The 16,653-nt window shown below is 43.2% G+C and overlaps 7 protein-coding genes across 7 annotated transcripts; 5 read left to right on the forward strand and 2 right to left on the reverse strand.

Annotated features, from left to right (window-relative positions):
- Nucleotides 1-50: 50 nt before the first annotated feature.
- Nucleotides 51-1,770, reverse strand: EAE97_005442 (uncharacterized protein; the record flags this gene model as incomplete). Its single annotated transcript, XM_038875954.1, has 2 exons — nucleotides 51-1,347; nucleotides 1,480-1,770. 2 exons carry the CDS (start codon nucleotides 1,768-1,770, stop codon nucleotides 733-735), a joined length of 906 nt encoding a protein of 301 aa, XP_038733291.1. The 3' UTR covers nucleotides 51-732.
- A 1,313-nt stretch (nucleotides 1,771-3,083) lies between these two features.
- On the forward strand, nucleotides 3,084-3,326 carry EAE97_005443 (uncharacterized protein; the record flags this gene model as incomplete). The annotated part of the gene is made up of 1 exon (XM_038875955.1): nucleotides 3,084-3,326. One exon carries the CDS (start codon nucleotides 3,084-3,086, stop codon nucleotides 3,324-3,326), a length of 243 nt encoding a protein of 80 aa, XP_038733292.1.
- A 205-nt stretch (nucleotides 3,327-3,531) lies between these two features.
- Nucleotides 3,532-5,652, reverse strand: EAE97_005444 (uncharacterized protein). Its single transcript, XM_038875956.1, has 3 exons — nucleotides 5,517-5,652; nucleotides 5,054-5,329; nucleotides 3,532-5,001 (listed from the first exon to the last, which is right to left on the reverse strand). The coding sequence occupies exons 1-3, from the start codon at nucleotides 5,536-5,538 to the stop codon at nucleotides 3,794-3,796; spliced, it is 1,506 nt and encodes a 501-aa protein (XP_038733293.1). The 5' UTR covers nucleotides 5,539-5,652; the 3' UTR covers nucleotides 3,532-3,793.
- A 139-nt stretch (nucleotides 5,653-5,791) lies between these two features.
- EAE97_005445 (uncharacterized protein) lies at nucleotides 5,792-7,814 on the forward strand. Its single transcript, XM_038875957.1, has 3 exons — nucleotides 5,792-6,116; nucleotides 6,166-7,146; nucleotides 7,211-7,814. Exons 1-3 carry the CDS (start codon nucleotides 6,064-6,066, stop codon nucleotides 7,392-7,394), a joined length of 1,218 nt encoding a protein of 405 aa, XP_038733294.1. The 5' UTR covers nucleotides 5,792-6,063; the 3' UTR covers nucleotides 7,395-7,814.
- A 1,501-nt stretch (nucleotides 7,815-9,315) lies between these two features.
- On the forward strand, nucleotides 9,316-12,681 carry EAE97_005446 (uncharacterized protein). Its single transcript, XM_038875958.1, has 5 exons — nucleotides 9,316-10,341; nucleotides 10,392-11,026; nucleotides 11,076-11,438; nucleotides 11,488-11,836; nucleotides 11,888-12,681. Exons 1-5 carry the CDS (start codon nucleotides 9,847-9,849, stop codon nucleotides 12,137-12,139), a joined length of 2,094 nt encoding a protein of 697 aa, XP_038733295.1. The 5' UTR covers nucleotides 9,316-9,846; the 3' UTR covers nucleotides 12,140-12,681.
- A 255-nt stretch (nucleotides 12,682-12,936) lies between these two features.
- On the forward strand, nucleotides 12,937-14,348 carry EAE97_005447 (uncharacterized protein; the record flags this gene model as incomplete). The annotated part of the gene is made up of 4 exons (XM_038875959.1): nucleotides 12,937-13,071; nucleotides 13,151-13,284; nucleotides 13,339-13,793; nucleotides 13,843-14,348. 4 exons carry the CDS (start codon nucleotides 12,937-12,939, stop codon nucleotides 14,346-14,348), a joined length of 1,230 nt encoding a protein of 409 aa, XP_038733296.1.
- A 1,047-nt stretch (nucleotides 14,349-15,395) lies between these two features.
- EAE97_005448 (uncharacterized protein) lies at nucleotides 15,396-16,307 on the forward strand (the record flags this gene model as incomplete). Its single annotated transcript, XM_038875960.1, is given in 2 exon segments — nucleotides 15,396-16,088; nucleotides 16,107-16,307. 2 exon segments carry the CDS (start codon nucleotides 15,396-15,398, stop codon nucleotides 16,305-16,307), a joined length of 894 nt encoding a protein of 297 aa, XP_038733297.1.
- Nucleotides 16,308-16,653: the final 346 nt, after the last annotated feature.

Below are 16,653 nucleotides of genomic sequence, written 5' to 3' on the forward strand. Positions count from 1 at the left end.
TCTTTAGTCTCCCTCATGTATACCAACTTTAGATCGTTTTGCCAGGAATCTATAGAAAGAGCTCGCTAGTGGCATTAAGGGAAAGCTAGTGCTTGTGAACTGTCGCCTTTTCGCCCACATACTCAAACTAACATACATCAGGAACGAGTTGATCTGCTACTGCGAGGGTCCTAAAGCAGCCGAAATGCCATCTCAAGCCTTCCGAAATCTTCAGATACACACAAGGAATTCCAGCGAAAAGAGAATACTACCCCAAATATGAGAACTACAGGCGGACTCGCAGCTGGAAGTAAAGATGATCACGCCGCATAGGACGCACACTTGTTTGCACTAATCAGAATCCATGTTTCTCGATGATTCCAGACTTTGGAGAGAATTGTAAATTTGTGATTGTAATCAAAGTAATCTTGAGAGAATGCTTATGAAGAGATAGTGGCCATGATTTTAAGGGTCCCACCCGTTCTGTTTCTTGATGGGAGCTGAATTCTCAACACCAAATTTCTGTATAACAAAATGGTATTACCGCATTTTTATGTGCCGACTCCTGAGCACCTAAGGCTATATAGCCGCGCGATGCAAACGTCCTCAAACCTATATATAACCACGCCGTCCAAGTAATCCTACATGCTACATAATGATCCTCGGTATACCTGAATAACCGTAGAACGCCAATGCACGAACTCCGCCATATGATGCAATTTAACGCCATGACCGGGCAAAGTAACCCTCCACTCAAGATTGTCCCTCGAGTCTACTTTTATGAACTTGCTCATTAAACCATTCCCTTCCAGCCTCTTTTCTCTCCATAGCTTCTTCTTCATACAAATCCATATCATCATCTCCCAAATCACTCGTTTCATCCCACAATTTATCGAACTCCGAATTGGGTCCCAAGGCCGGTACAGCCCAGATATGTTCTCTCAATCTCTTATGTCTCTCGCGATCCTCTTCAATTCTCTGTTCAATCTGTCTCTTATCCAACCTCCCTACTCCATTTGGTTTGGTTTGTTTGGGGGTAGCATGCTGTGAAGTGCCATTTCCATTGGCTTCGTTTGCGGGCGGAGAAGACATGAGTGCGTCGGGTTGAGTATCGCGTTCTTTGAGACATTCTTCAATTTCCGTAACAGTTTGAGGTAAAAGGAATGATTTTCGTTGAAGGCCTTGGAGAACCTTGCGCACTACTTTTACATTCGCTGCTCCGGAGCCATCTTCTGGCGCAACGGCATCGACTACCCGGAGAATATCTCTTTGCATCATGCGTACATAATCATCGTGTCCTTCTCTCGATGCCATATCGCATAAAATTTCGATGAAAAACATGATGTTTGCCCTATTGTTCATAGAATTCTGAATTTCAGGTCAGCTACATTCTTTTTGACAAACCAAGTCGCTGCCATAAAAATTTCAGAAACGCGATTCGTTCTTCTTGGATCCCAGAGATCCAATCTCTAACCGTAAATAAAAAATCCATAAACGTACTCTCTCCAGTTGTTCCAGGATGCAACTATGCAGATCTTCATCCATATCCCTATATTTCAACGCATACTGTGCCGTCTTATTCGCACTCGTAACACTCGCATTCAAATGTTGTAAATATTGCGTAAAACGAATGCGCACTTCGAAGGGGTCCATCTCTTCTTGCGCTGGCTTGACCTTCGCTTTGAGCGGCTTGCTTGGTATGAGATCTGGTAAATTCGCGCGAAAAGTCGGGTCTTCAATGGAATTTAGCAGTTTACTGTTGCGCAGTGGAGCTGGTCTGGTCGTATCCATGATGTAGTTTTGAAGCACTATGCTTTGTCGGGTGAAATTTGGGCGGTGGAGCGTTGGCAGTATTTTGGTGTGGTGGGGAAGGGAGCTTTGCTTGACTTCTGACTTCAAGGTTAGAACCTCAATATATTCCAGGCAAGGGATATCTATGAAGAAGATACTTTCAGGATGTATTGAAACTAGGTAACTACCTTGATAATGATTCCGATCGAAGAAGTAGATGATCAATACAAGTTCTTTAATTGGAAATATGGAATTAGAAATGACCTTGACAGTTCTTGGTTGTGGTATGTTTGTGTGTTTGTTTCTTCTGGACCTCTTTTATTGACTCGAGGAGATGAACTCGAGAGAATTACATTGCCAATGTAAACTCATTTTTTTTTGGAAATAGTGAAGTGCCTCTCGAGTACAGTAGGAGCCATCAGCCATCCGTACCCGTTCTTGTAGGCTCTGAGACGAGATATGGACATGTACTTCTCCCACATGCGCAGAGAAATTATATCCATGTTACAGTTTGCTATATTTCTGCAACTACTAAATTATTCACTTGGACAATAGCATTTTAAGAAACAAACTCCATTTTTATGCACATCTGTTCAGTATACCAATGATTTGTCGATAAATATCTACTGTTTTGCTAACTTTTCTTGGGAGCCGTACCAGAACATGGATCAAAACCAAATCCAACACTGATGCTTGAATATGGGAACGATTGTTATAGCAATCCTCTCTGGAATATTCAGTTCCCCCAATAAGCCTCAAATCCCAATTGCCATCCCTCCAACCACATCATGAACGTCAACTTCCGCCTACCCAATGGAACCACCCACCCGTCTCCCCTCAAAATTCATCGCCTGTGTCCGCCGCCCCGAATCCGCAAAGCAAGTACGACAAACATAGTTCCCCTATCTTCCCACAAGCAGAATCACCCTGCTTCAAAACGGAAATGTCCTCGCCGTCCAACGTGCCTCCATAATTCTTCTAGCCTGTAAATCCTAGCTGGTATACGAGATTAGATCCAAGCCCGGCATGGCGCAAAGCCCTAGCCAGTTAACCTCTAATCAGTACCTACTTCAGTATAACCGTCGGGCAACTCCAGACGGAACTCTTCGCCAAATAAATGAAAGGTCTCATCGACCTCGCATCCGCCTCTAACCCTGTACCATCATCCGCGCATGCCCAATACCGCTTCCCAGATCCGAGAATCAATGACGGTAACAAGTACTTCTACTCCTCCTCTCCCTGAAATCACAACTGGACTCTCAACCTAGATTTCCATACGAATTGACAAAGTTATTTTTCTTCCTCCTTCAACCATGGATGCCTGCACTGCACTTTGCGGTTCCAGCCTGGTATTTTTCACATTGATGCTCGCGGCCACCACAGACGGTGCAGTAGCAAAGAGACTCCCGCGAGCAGAAGCGCAAAAAATGGCTGCGCAGACTATGCGTGGTGCAGCTGGTTTGATTCTACTAGGTGAGCATCCTGCGCTTTTGAGGGATAAAGTGAGTACGACAGGTGGATGTACGATAGGAGAATTGTTGGTGTTTGAGGAGTGAAGAGTCAGGGGAACGGTGGCGAGAGCTTTGAGAGAAGCGAAAGTTGTGGCGGGCAGCTCGGAAGGGGAGTCGTGAGGGTTAAGGGGATGAGGTTATAGGTGTTAAAGCGGTTGAACGGTTGGGTTTGGTGCTGAGCGATGGGCAATGGGCAGGTGGAATGAAAACATGGTTGGTCAAAATGAAATAGAGAAATTCAGGGAAATGGGAGTACTGGAATAATTGGCGTAAGTATGAATTGATATCTTATCATTGAATTTCGCTGCGTATCGATGTCTGAAGTTGTTCATTCTTTCTCTCCAGATTTATTCTTTCCCATCCGAAAACCAAAGATTTCAAGCATTTCCTGATATCATCCCTAAAGTCGATCACGCCCGAACTCCATGAAACAGTGAGTACCAATTTGCGGTACCACTTTTAATACACGTGCCTCTTCCGTCCTATACCAACCAAATTACCACTCATGCTATTCAAGGAGCAAACTTCAACCTCTTAGCCAAAGGCTCCTCATTTTCATCTTCTTCATCATCTTCATCGTCCTCTTCACTAACAGCTCTCTTTCCATTTCCATTAGCCACACTCTTTACCTTCCTCTTTCCAACAGCAGTCGATTTATCCATCTCAATTCTCTCCTCGACCATCTCAATCAATCTTCCATAATCAGCCTCTACACCCATTAAAGCTTCGTTCAATTTATCGATTCTTTCTCCACGATCAAATTGCGCCAACGCATCTTTGTTGTGACGATAGAGACGTTGCTTCACAAGGAGTTGCCAGAGATAATATATGTGTTCATCTTCTTTTCTAGGAGGCGGAAGAGACTTCTGTGGTTTTCCCGTATCGCGGAGAAGGGCTGCTTTGGCGGACGGAGGGATTGTAGATAGTAGGTACATTTCATGAAGGCGAGCGAATTGTCGAGGGGCGATTTTCAATTGAACTCGAAGCTTCTCGTATGCATCGGTATCAAAGAGTTTGGCTGGTGCTGGACCTTTAGGATTGATTTTCACCTTTGAGTCTAGCTTTAATTTGAGGAAACGTTCGTCTTTGAGTAAACGACCTAGATCGTTGATGTCTCTTAAATCATCAAATGCTTCATTCGGGTCTTCCACTGTGATTTCTCTTGTATATGGGTCACTAGACAAGTAGTCGAATACGGCGTTGTAGAATAGTGATCCTTTGCCCCCGCTCTGGAAAGGTGGTAGAATGAGAAATTGCGATATCCTTGAACGACATGGAAGAGTATTAAACGATACACCACCAACAGGGATTGTGAACTCGGGAGATGCTTTGTCGCCATTAGGGGATTGTGGAGGAGTAGCGGGCGTATACACGAAATAGCGATAAACAGTACAAAAGCCCATGAATATGTAGGATGAAGATTTCTCAAAAAATGAGGCTGCGGCTGGCTTCTTGTGGTACAAGAAGAATACTGTCCAACGTCCAAGATCATCTTCCGATTCATCAAGATCAAGTAATGTTCCTCCTTCGATAAATAATGGGACTAGAGTTTGCACCCGCTTGATGGTTTGTTGAATGACTGGATCCGAGAGATTGCCTTTCCATATCTCAAATATTTCTCCACCGATCTCAATTGTGCGAAAGAGTTCTCCTGGTGGATGCCAATCTGCTGGAGTAGCTGAAACATGTGATTCGAAAACACTTGATTTTTCAAAAGCAGCTATGTTGATGTTAGTGACAGTTCCTGTAAGTTTTTCGTGAAGTGAACATACTCTTTGGCAAGAATGGTTCGAGCACTGCCTTCAGGTCTGTTGGTTCTATATCACCGACTGCTTTAAATTTCTTGTTGTAGGTAATTTGAAGGCCAGGTCGCATATCACAGGCATTATATTTCAAGTTAATTCTCAATCCCTGATATCCAAATATTGATTCCTCATCTCCGAAAATGGGATATGTGAATTTTGGATTAAAAGTATGAAGTGAGGTTATGCCTTCGGTGCTTGGAGTGACGAGAGAGATATATATGGCCTCATTTGAGTCGGACGACCCTGGATTACATTATGTTAGCTTTTGTGAAGTATGAAATTGATTTTCGTGAGCTATTGCTCATCGGCGCATACAGTTCAACATGGAGCATTGGGGAGGAAGCAATAGCCAACATATCTTGAGAGGAATACGACCGATCGACGGGAACAATAAAAAGGACTTTGGGTGACAGAAATTGTTAAAACCTACAATCAGAATAGATTTCAGTCATCTTTGCGACACCGATTTTGCTGATACTGTTAATGCGAAAGGTAGGTACGTCTGTTGATCAATTGTCGTTGTCAATTGAGACCAATTGTAAATATTCTTGTTCAGGTTCAAAGCTTCACTCACCAGAGCTTAATAAATCGCGTAGGGAGTAGAGTGATTTTCGGCTGAGACGCGTTGTCTCCCCAGAAGTTACAGGGATTTCTAATAAATTACTTAACATTGTGGCACTCTTTATTATTATTAGCTTGATTCAATCTGGTAGTTCAGCCTCGTTCGTGCACTGAGTAAGACCCCAAATCTGTCATCCTGGAGTGACGAATTAATTTCTTTATATAAAGGGAGTGGGAGTGCGCAATCATAGGCAAAAATATCTTTCACCTGCCTTTCTGAGGATTTAATAAATTGTCTTGTCTCCTTTCTACTTATTGTGGTTCTGATTTCGAAATGAAGCGGTGATATTCCTTTTGATCTGGTATTCATAGGATTGCGACGTAGATTTTAAAGGTGCAAGTAGAGGGTATTTACGATGTTCGACGGTTTATTTATGCTGCTCATTTTGAGCGTGATAATGTGTTTGAGGTAATTCCCTTCGCAGAGCTTGTAGTTCATATGCTGATGAAGTATTTAGTTGCTTTCTTGCTGGAGCAATTCCACTATCTATGACCTTATCGCCGTCCCAACTTCGATTGATATCCACAATTGGTATGGGAGTACTTGTCGGGATTTCGTTGGTTGTTATTATACCCGAAGGAATTGAGGCAGTATATACTGCAGGATCTTCGGCACATACTCATGGAGCACGGAGCATGAAGGCTCAAGAGAGAAGCTCTGAGCTATCATGGGTTGGTGGAGTCAACACAATCGCATACTCGAACAAAGCAATTGTCAACCGAAGACATGCTCAGCTAAATTCAAGGACTTCGCAACCTGTAGAAGTTGAGATTATCACCAGGGAAACTTTGGCAGAGGAAAAGGAAAATGGTGCACCAGAAAAGTTGGAGGAGAAACCAACGGGTGAAAGCGATGTGCATCACAACGACGACGAATCACCTACATTCTGGATTGGTTTATCTCTGATTTTGGGATTCATTCTTATGTTCTTAATTGACAAAGTTCCAAGACATGCTTCCGAGAAATTACAAGCCCCGGGAGCTCCAAGGCAAATTTCTCTTAATAACCTATCTCAAGGAATATCAAACATCTCTTCGTCTGATGAAGAATCAGACGGCTTTTTTCAATCACTCACGCCGAGCCCGAAGCAAAGTCGTAGTCTGGCTACAACGACAGGGCTTGTGATACATGCATCGGCAGATGGAATAGCTATGGGTGCATCCGCTTCTACATCCAACACGAAACTAGGATTTATCATTTTCATTGCAATCATGGTTCATAAAGCGCCTGCCGCCTTTGGACTTACATCTGTCTTACTGAAGCAAGGACTTTCGAAGCGAGCAGCACGTGGTCATCTCATAGTGTTTAGTCTCGCAGCTCCATTCGGCGCCATCACGACATTTCTGTTAGTAAATATTCTTGGTGGTGGAAATATTGAGGGAGCCAAAGGACAATGGTGGACGGGAATGCTACTATTGTTTTCTGGTGGAACATTTCTGTAAGCAACCCCTAATTCTTTTCAAACAACCCAAAGGCAGACGGGGCTAATAACTAGTCAATAGATACGTCGCAATGCATGCTATGCAAGAAGATTCAGGGGTACATTCCCATGAACACACAAACTCCAACGGGTATCTTGACGGTATTTCGCAACGTAAACAAGCGAAACCGCAAATGAGAGATACGCTCGCAGCGGTTGGGGGAATGTTGATCCCCCTACTAACACAGTTTGGCCACGATCATTGAAAGGGCGGTTAGATGAAGGAGGGCTATGTATATATCAAAAAGGAGAAAGGGTATGGAATGGAAAGGAAACTCATGCTGGTCCAGTACGAGAATACAAAAGATAAAGTGCATAGATGGATGTTCTTGTAAGATATAGATTGGGCACAAGAGGAAGGAACACGATACCAATTATGTTATGTTCCTACCCATTGGAACTTTTAGGATATTTATTTCCATCACTTTCCCCTTATTAGGTTCGCAAATAGAAATTGAAGAGGGGGATGAACGCATAATTCGCTTACATCAAAGCTCCACTTCGAGACAGAACCTTGGATCTCGAAACACTGGACCCTTTGACTCCATACTATTTTTAGAGAACAGACAATTCAGATGTATTTTACCAGATTAATGCGGATTGGTTTCGCTTCATTGTTCGGGATGAAAAGTCCTGCGCTTTTCGATATTGAAACCTTAGAAAAGCTAAGAAAAGTACAAAATGTAAGGGGTAAAAAGGTTGGAGGATTTGAAACGAGAGAAATCGATGCACGGCCTTCTGTTTCCAGTATTTTAGCTTAAGCCTTGAGTTTAACCTTTGACTATTGAAAAGTTCGTGATCGTGCTCCCCATTTTGGCGAGCAGAGCGATGATGTATTTGGGAAATGTTTATTAGGAGGCCTTATCGCGATAACAAAAGGGAGGCGATTAGGTGGTGTTAGATTAGATTATTTAGTGGCACGGCACGAGTTGTGAGTGAGTTTTTCGCCCCCCCTTTTATGAAGACGATGGAGTGGATTCTCGATTGCAACGATTCGTGATATCATGTGGTCGGTTTGGCTGAAAGAGTATGATTCGTGATGATTAATGTATGTGGTGAAAGACAAAATGGGTCATGTGGTATGTATGCACTGATATGTTGCTTATTTGAGTCTTCTAGATTTTCTCTGGGTGCTACTGTTGATAAAGCTAGATAGGTAGGTTGGGTGAGAAAGATCAATGCTCACTGCGTAGAAATTGTAATTCGCCCCTTATAACTTGCCCAAGACTACCTACATATAAGATACTTGAGTAATGATGGCGACATTACCTAGACGCTTAATTAGTATTAGGCATTTGGGAAAATTAGATTTTAGAATAATGATTTTTAATGGGATCTTTGTATCTTACCTACCTAGCTAGAGCTATATGACATTTCCACCGCCACCACCACCAACCCAATCAGTCCATCAAAGAATCGGTACCAGAACTTAAGCCCCCCTGATATCTTAAAGTTCTTTCACTGAAGCTCTCATTGAACTACTATTCTGATGTTAAAATAGAGGTTGAAAGATCTCAGTTCTAGTTGACAGTCTTTCAAAATTCTACACTATCGATAAGTCATGACGACGAAGACCTGAAATCATTGATCAACTTAGAAGCGAGTGATGTTGATACTTCAATAGAGACTACCTAAGTAGTGCAGGCCGTACAGATAGATCTACCCCTCGGTTTATAAAGGAGTAACAAGAAACGTGGAGGTTCATTCACCCAGTGCGAGGTACTAGGTAATTCTACCATATGTTATTGTCTGCTTGCAGTGACTTGCCATACCTTGATTTGGATATCCATGGCCATCTTCAAGTCGAGAACATCAGGAACATGATCCCCCAAAACATCTCCATCCAAGTCAACGACCAAACCCTGAATGGCTGTATCATTATCATACAGAAGACATTCGTGATAACATCGAATTGATCATCCATTTTTTCCACTTTAAAGTTCTTCAACATCCTTACTTCATTAACGAATTATCCCTGCCTCCTAGGCATGACCGCAATAATGACTGAGACCACCCAAAAGTTCATTAACTCCAATTAGCAAAATCCACCCACGACCCACGACCCACGACCCACGACGTTCCACTTCCACTGGCTTACCACGCAGAAGACTCTCTCTCATCTCAAGATCAACCTCAGCCCAGCCAGTACAAAGTACATTAAAAGTACGAAAGCATTTATATTACTCGCTTTGGCAATACCATCTTCTCGTCAAACATTTCAACAAGTATAGACCATATCATTAAGATTGATTCTTGCCATTTATATTCGTGATCGGTATAGATATTAAAACATACTTGATTCAAATTGTGCCATTAATCATCGAGTTTCAACCCTAACGACAACGCATTCGAATGTGTTCCCTTGGACACTACGTTGCACGACCGTCTCTCAACACCGCCTTTAACACACGTTAAAAGACGATTCCTTGGTTTAAATTTAATATACTCACCTTTCTATCAATTGGCGCAATCGTTTTTTATTTCCATGGTTGAGATTTCATCCGTTGATTGTCAATCCAAATTCTTCCCTTGGTCCCAAGACTCAATCTAGTCGGGAAAGACCTTCACGACCTCCGCATCTTCGACCATAACCCTTTCTCAAGCGTTCAACCTAGACGGAACGACTAGTTGAAATAAGAGGATAAGAAGGAAGCGGGTATGGATAATTTCAGACCTTTGAGCTTAACAGACAGAAGGGCTTCCATTGCACCCATTGAAAGAGACGGCGAAATGTCTCCCACACGAGCGTTAACGGTTGACACAAATGGCGACCACATTCCAATGCCGCAAAGGTTAGAAAAGATCCTAAGTAGACCAAGAGGTCCTCCGACTCCAAATATGATGACTTCGTCCGCCGATATACAGTCTCCTACACACTCGAGTCATGACCCTCCTCCTCCCCCTACACCGGCAGCAAGTCCAGGTCCTGATCACCCGCAACCAGATTGGAGTGAGGCGGGAGAAAAGGAGGACATATTTTTATCCCAAATCAGAATATACTTCGCGCAAAGTTCAGCACCCGAAAGAACGAGGATATTAGGAGATCTTTTGAACTTGTGCACCAGCCAACAACTAAGCTTTGTACATCAATATGTTAGCCCGTTACTGAAGAAAGATCCATTTACCACTTTGCCAGATGAACTATGCCTTCGTGTATGTTTCCATTTTCAAGAGGTGAAGCCCAAGCTAATTGATTTATTTAGATTCTGTCTTGTATCGACGACCCCAAAGTCCTTGCGCGCTCGTCCCAGGTTTCGAAACGTTGGAGAGATCTTCTTGCAGACGATGTTACTTGGATGAAATTATGTGCGAAGCACGATTATGGTCGAAGAATGTCAGAACATCATCCCGTTACACCTCTAATACCGTCACTTCGACCTCCTCCACACCCTGTTCACAAGGCATTACAAGCAGGAGAGACTCCGGCTCTTGCACATTCTTTTCCCGGAATCAGCGCAGGATTTTCACAAGTCCCTGGAAGTTCCAGAAGCTTTGATAGTGCTACTGCCTCTGGCGCATTGAGAAGACCAAAGATAAGGTCATATAAATCACACTTTAAACAAAGATATTTGGTCGAAACCGCCTGGAGGACTGGAGGACAAAATATCGCAAGACATATTACACAAGATCAGGGCGTTGTTACAAGTCTACATCTAACACCAAAGTACATTGTCGTAGCGTTGGACAACGCTAAGATTCATGTTTTCAATACGGATGGAAATGCACAAAAGACCTTGACAGGGCACGTAATGGGTGTTTGGGCAATGGTACCATGGGAGGATACACTCGTTAGTGGAGGTTGCGATCGTGATGTGCGAGTATGGGACATGGCTGCTGGGTATGTGTTGCTAATCACATGTTTGAGACATATTACTAACGATTAACAGTGAGAGTTTACATACTCTGCGCGGACATACTTCCACAGTCCGGTGCCTGAAGATGTCTGATGCAAACACGGCAATTTCAGGCTCTCGAGATACCACTCTAAGAATCTGGGATATTAAGACTGGAGTTTGCAAAAACGTCCTTGTGGGTCACCAGGCAAGTGTTAGATGCCTAGAAATTAAAGGAGATATTGTTGTTTCTGGAAGTTATGATACTACAGCTAGAGTGTGGAGTATATCCGAGGGAAGATGTTTACGAACACTCTCGGGACATTTCTCTCAAATTTATGCTATTGCTTTTGATGGAAAGAGAATAGCTACTGGAAGTCTTGACACCAGTGTTCGGATATGGGATCCAGAAAATGGGTATGTATTTTTGATTGAGATGTGATAACTCAAACTAACAAATAATTAGAACATGTCAAGCTATTCTTCAAGGACACACCTCGCTAGTTGGGCAATTGCAAATGCGAGGAAACACTTTGGTTACCGGTGGCTCTGATGGGTCTGTTCGTGTTTGGTCTCTTGAAAAAATGGCTCCAATTCATCGACTAGCTGCTCATGACAATAGTGTCACAAGTTTGCAATTTGATGATACACGAGTGGTTAGTGGAGGTAGTGATGGTCGAGTCAAAGTGTGGGATCTCAAGACTGGTCAACTTGTTCGTGAGCTCACAGCTCCTGCCGAGGCTGTCTGGAGAGTGGCCTTTGAAGAAGAAAAGTGTGTGGTTATGGCAAGCAGATCGAATCGCACTATAATGGAAGTAAGTACCATAGTCCTCCTCTTTCCCCGAATTATATTAACATGATTTAAGGTGTGGTCATTTTCTCCACCAGAAGATGTTCTGTATGAGAACCCCTACGGCCAACAAACTCCTCCCATCACCGGGCCCGCTAGACCACTAAGTGCCATTGAATACCGGAGTGGTAGTCAAGACCAAGCTATGCAAGGGATCATGACACATGAAGCATCTTATCAGAGGGATGATATTGAAATGGTCGATGCTGGACCATCGACAGCTCCTCCACAAGCTACCGGGCCTACTTTCTTTCACGAAGATGACTGATCCAGGCCATTTAACTAATCTATATAAAAAAGCACTCACTAATTCTGATTGTTTCGTTCACGTACTGGGTCATGGATTTTATAGTCACTACCACCACTTCTCCATTGAGAGATGATTACGATACTGTGAGAGAATACGGTCTCACATGTTTCACTATCATCCTTTCGCAATCCTCATACATCACCTATCAATTTTATGTCCATATTGATTGACCTTTGATTGATCGAAGCACAGAAGACTTGTTTATAAAGAAGCAAAGAAGCATCTGGGGCAGGGCGTTTTTCTTTTGGCTGGTTGGAAGAATAGTACAGATGATTTTTAATAGCTCAAATACCAATAGGGCAAAGGAAAGGGGGGCAGTTCAAAGGGAAGAATTTAACGGCGTAGCATCGAGAGAATTTGCATTAGGGATTCCCCAAGGTCAGGGAGTTACTTGCTTAAGCTTGTCCTTTGAGTTGGTAGGGTAGCATAGTAAAAATGCGAAAGAATCAAATCTATGCTTTGGCTTTTCTTCTTGACTGATCGATGAAATGAAGACTGAACATGGAAACCCGAGTTAGCCAAGAGGGTCCGCAAGTAAGGCCGAATTTTGAATTGTCGGGTTCGAAAAGATCCGTTACACGTGATTTTGGGTCGGAAGCTTGAGGAACAATCTGTCCGAACTAAACCAAAATGGGACTACTCTAATCGAAGCATCCCAACCATCAACATCTTTTGTTTGGCAGCTGCTGAGAAATTTCCACGAGTTATCTTCCGCCTCCCTCACTCCCTACAACACATTCTCTACCACCACAACCATGTTCTCGAGAGCATTGAAGGCACGATCTGCCGCACCTCTGCGCAGAAATGCCATTTCCAGAGCTACTCTCGTAAAGAGAACGGTTACCACAGACGCCGCCTCCGCGCACGCCGATAAAGATGCTGTTCCTCAGGTAAGATTTCCTGTTGAGCTATCCCAATTGATGATTGCATACATGGAATGTGTATATTAATGATTCTCTGGGACTATAGGAAGATGATAAGCCATTCACATTACAATTATCGGACGAGTCTTTCGAGACCTACGAGCTCGATCCTCCATCCTACACCATGGAGACCACCAAGAAGGAGTTGAAGCAGATGTATATCGATATGGTTTCTATGCGGTAAGAATATGATTTGGTATCACGACCGAAGATTCCGCTGATGGGAAAATTTAGTCGTATGGAAATGGCAGCCGATAGACTCTACAAGGAGAAGAAAATTCGTGGTTTCTGTCATTTGTCAACTGGTCAAGAAGCCGTCGCCGTCGGTATCGAACACTCTCTTACCAAGGAAGACGACATTATTACTGCCTACAGATGTCACGGTTTCGCTCTCATGCGCGGTGCTTCTGTGAAATCTATCATCGGTGAATTGTTGGGTCGTCGTGAGGGTATCGCCTACGGAAAGGGTGGTTCCATGCACATGTTCACCAAGGGTTTCTATGGTGGAAATGGTATCGTCGGTGCCCAAGTTCCAGTTGGTGCTGGTTTGGCTTTTGCTCATCAATACAACGGCAACAAGAATGTCTCTGTTGCTTTGTACGGTGATGGTGCCAGTAACCAAGGTCAAGTCTTCGAGGCTTTCAACATGGCTAAATTATGGAAGTTGCCAGTTCTCTTCGGTTGTGAGAGTAAGTATTTGACCTGAATATGAGGCTGAGGGTATACTAATTGTTTCAGACAACAAATATGGTATGGGTACCGCAGCCAACAGATCCTCTGCTCTTACCGATTACTACAAGCGTGGTCAATACATTCCAGGTCTTAAGGTCAACGGAATGGATGCTCTCGCTGTTAAGGCTGCTGTCAAGCATGCTAAGGAATACGCCAACGCTGGTAACGGTCCATTAGTCCTTGAATATGTCACATACCGTTATGGAGGACACTCCATGTCCGATCCAGGAACCACATACCGTACTCGTGAGGAAATTCAACGTATGCGTAGCACCCAAGATCCAATCGCTGGTCTGAAACAAAAGTTGATTGAATGGAACGTTACAACCGAGGATGAGTTGAAGTCCATTGACAAGGAGGCAAGAGCCAAGGTCGATGCGGAGGTCAAGGAAGCCGAAGAGATGCCATTCCCAGATGCAACCCCACAGATTTTGTACGAGGATATCTACGTAAGGGGTAGCGAGCCTCAATACATGAGAGGAAGGACGAACGATGAGAACTACTATTATTAGGTTGCTGGGATTGGAGTTGGCAGATGGTTCGAAGGATTGGAAGAACGAAATGTATAGTATGAATGGCTGACAGAATGATCGATTGTTGGCAGGACGTGGAATGACTGAATGATAGATGGGTGGTCAATGCTTGCAACTCTTTTCGTTCGCCGACTCACATATGATACATCTACCTCCACTACCCTGTCTTGGTTTCGTTTCGTTTACTGTAGTTGAAATGAATTGAGCGCATACCCTATCCTACTACTGACTGATACATGCTGTGATCCTGAGGAATCTTATGTTATCAAAGCCGTTTAGGGTTATTACACCCTCCCTCCCTCCTATTCTAACCACTATTGACTGACCACACAACAGCTTCAGCACCCAAGTGGGAGAAGCTCTCTTATTATGTCTTTCATTGATCTGGTCGGATAATCGGTGGAAAGTTCATGCCTGGCCATACGATATCAGAACAGGATGGTATTGAACTATTCATGGAACCTGCCCTATTTTGGAAATGAGAGGTGTCCTTTCGAAAATGAGTAACAAGTAGCGACGTCAAAGCCTGGATTGTTGGCAGCTAGACACCAGTCTAGAGGTAGTCTAGAGGTAACGGTTCATTTCGTACAAGATGATTGACCAATCAGATATTAGGCTCAGCTTACGTAAACGGTGTTTTTCCCTTTGCTTCATGCTGATTGAGGGGAAGGATGATCATTCTCTGGGGATTTATAGTTTCTCGGCTACTGATTAGTATCACTGGTTAAGTCAATAAGAATGATACTTTTCAGACACTTTTTCTCATAGCAACTCTGATTTTCTCTTCAACAAATTTGTTTATGATTCTTCTGTTGGTCCTATTACAACTTTCTTGAAAATTCTCCATTACTTCTATCCATCCCTTCCTCAAAAGCTCTCTTATTACCTTTCCAAATTATTAAGATTCTCATCCTGGAATCAGGTCTTATCATCCGACTCTCTAATTCATTATCATTCTCGAGAATTCGGCACCGTTCTAGTTCAGATACCGTTCGTTGTGTTCACACTATAATTTTAAGAACAACGATGGCGACCTTAAGCACGTTCACATTTTTTAGGGATCTTCCTATGGAAGTTCGTCTCCTCATCTTGAAGTTCGCTTGTTGCCAGCAAAGAAATATCGATGTATCATATCGTTCATTCCGGGAGGGTGATAATAACGTGGGAAGAGGTTCGTCATCCAATGTTTACAGTGGAGCTTCAATGGTCACGCACACCAAGCCTCCATCCATCCTACATGTCAACAGAGAGTTTAGGGAAGAAGCCCTCAAATATTATAGCTATGTAGACTTTTCACGTGAAGTATTTGGCGGACCACGGAAGGGATCTCAACTTTATATCAATTGGAAGAGAGATCGATTATGTTTCAGCTCAATGATTGATTTTATGATTCGTGGGGGAGCCTTTTATGATGCAGGAACACTTCTTAGTGAGATGCAAGTACGCAAAACATGTCTGAAAAATGGACTGAAATATTTGGGCTGGAATATAGGAGACATTGAAACTTTAGGGGCAGCGAAAAACTACAATTCGCTCGCGCAAAAAACAAAGGAATTGCTGTGTACACTTCCCTGGAGTCATAAGATTGATGGTTTTGTTATCTTTCATAACAAAGGGACTGAAAACTCTAATTCCAGACGAGAAATCGTTGAATTCGGTTCGACACCATTACTTTCACGTGGAAATAAAACATGGCTTCATGGCATGCGTTTTAATACCGTGGGGAATGATTTCTAGGCGGCAAACGTTTTGCAAGGTATCGGAGCACATTTCCTTGCTCGACTCGATGATCTTGATCGACGATGGTGGGGTGAACGTAAGTTTTTGGGTCAAGAAGCGACAATGCATGCTTTCGAGCAATGGCAGGAGGCGAGAAAGGCTGTAAATCGAATTCGTCTTATTTGTAAAGTCGAGAAAGTGGAGCCTGCGACAACTTGAGCGGTGGATTATTGTCCATGGTCTAGATTGCCTGTCTTTTGCGGTCAGAGTGCCCATCCTGATCTTACTTGCTCGTATATATCTTCTATGGACGTGGCTAGTGATTTGTCATGGTTTTTTCGGACGCGGTTTTACAATCGCATTGATCGTACCTACATTGTTGGCTTATGGCTGCTATGGCTAATTTTCGAGAGTGGTCAAAGGTGTGTGTGACCAATTCCGGTTCATAACACATTTCTTTGTATGTAAGATTTGAGATTTGGGAAACAAAACAATCAATCACGACTACGATTTTGATGGCCGGATCAAGTTAGAACCCAACAAAGGGGTCGCGATGCATAAAGCC

The sequence above is a fragment of the Botrytis byssoidea genome (genome assembly GCF_014898295.1).
Source record: "Botrytis byssoidea strain MUCL 94 chromosome Unknown BBYS_009, whole genome shotgun sequence".
Taxonomy (NCBI): Eukaryota; Fungi; Ascomycota; class Leotiomycetes; order Helotiales; family Sclerotiniaceae; genus Botrytis; species Botrytis byssoidea.

What these genes read in the sequence shown, in the direction of transcription:
- EAE97_005444 (XM_038875956.1), bottom strand. Translation starts at nt 5,538, where the DNA reads ATGACTGAAATCTATTCTGATT. An exon ending in GACTGAAATCTATTCTGATT is followed by an intron (nt 5,330 to 5,516) that starts GTAGGTTTTAAC and finishes AATGTAATCCAG; the next exon opens with GGTCGTCCGACTCAAATGAG. An exon ending in CGAACCATTCTTGCCAAAGA is followed by an intron (nt 5,002 to 5,053) that starts GTATGTTCACTT and finishes ACATCAACATAG; the next exon opens with CTGCTTTTGAAAAATCAAGT.
- EAE97_005445 (XM_038875957.1), top strand. Translation starts at nt 6,064, where the DNA reads ATGTTCGACGGTTTATTTATGCTGCTCATTTTGAGCGTGATAATGTGT. An exon ending in AGCGTGATAATGTGTTTGAG is followed by an intron (nt 6,117 to 6,165) that starts GTAATTCCCTTC and finishes TGAAGTATTTAG; the next exon opens with TTGCTTTCTTGCTGGAGCAA. An exon ending in TTTTCTGGTGGAACATTTCT is followed by an intron (nt 7,147 to 7,210) that starts GTAAGCAACCCC and finishes ACTAGTCAATAG; the next exon opens with ATACGTCGCAATGCATGCTA.
- EAE97_005446 (XM_038875958.1), top strand. Translation starts at nt 9,847, where the DNA reads ATGGATAATTTCAGACCTTTGAGCTTAACAGACAGAAGGGCTTCCATT. An exon ending in CAGATGAACTATGCCTTCGT is followed by an intron (nt 10,342 to 10,391) that starts GTATGTTTCCAT and finishes TGATTTATTTAG; the next exon opens with ATTCTGTCTTGTATCGACGA. An exon ending in ATATGGGATCCAGAAAATGG is followed by an intron (nt 11,439 to 11,487) that starts GTATGTATTTTT and finishes ACAAATAATTAG; the next exon opens with AACATGTCAAGCTATTCTTC.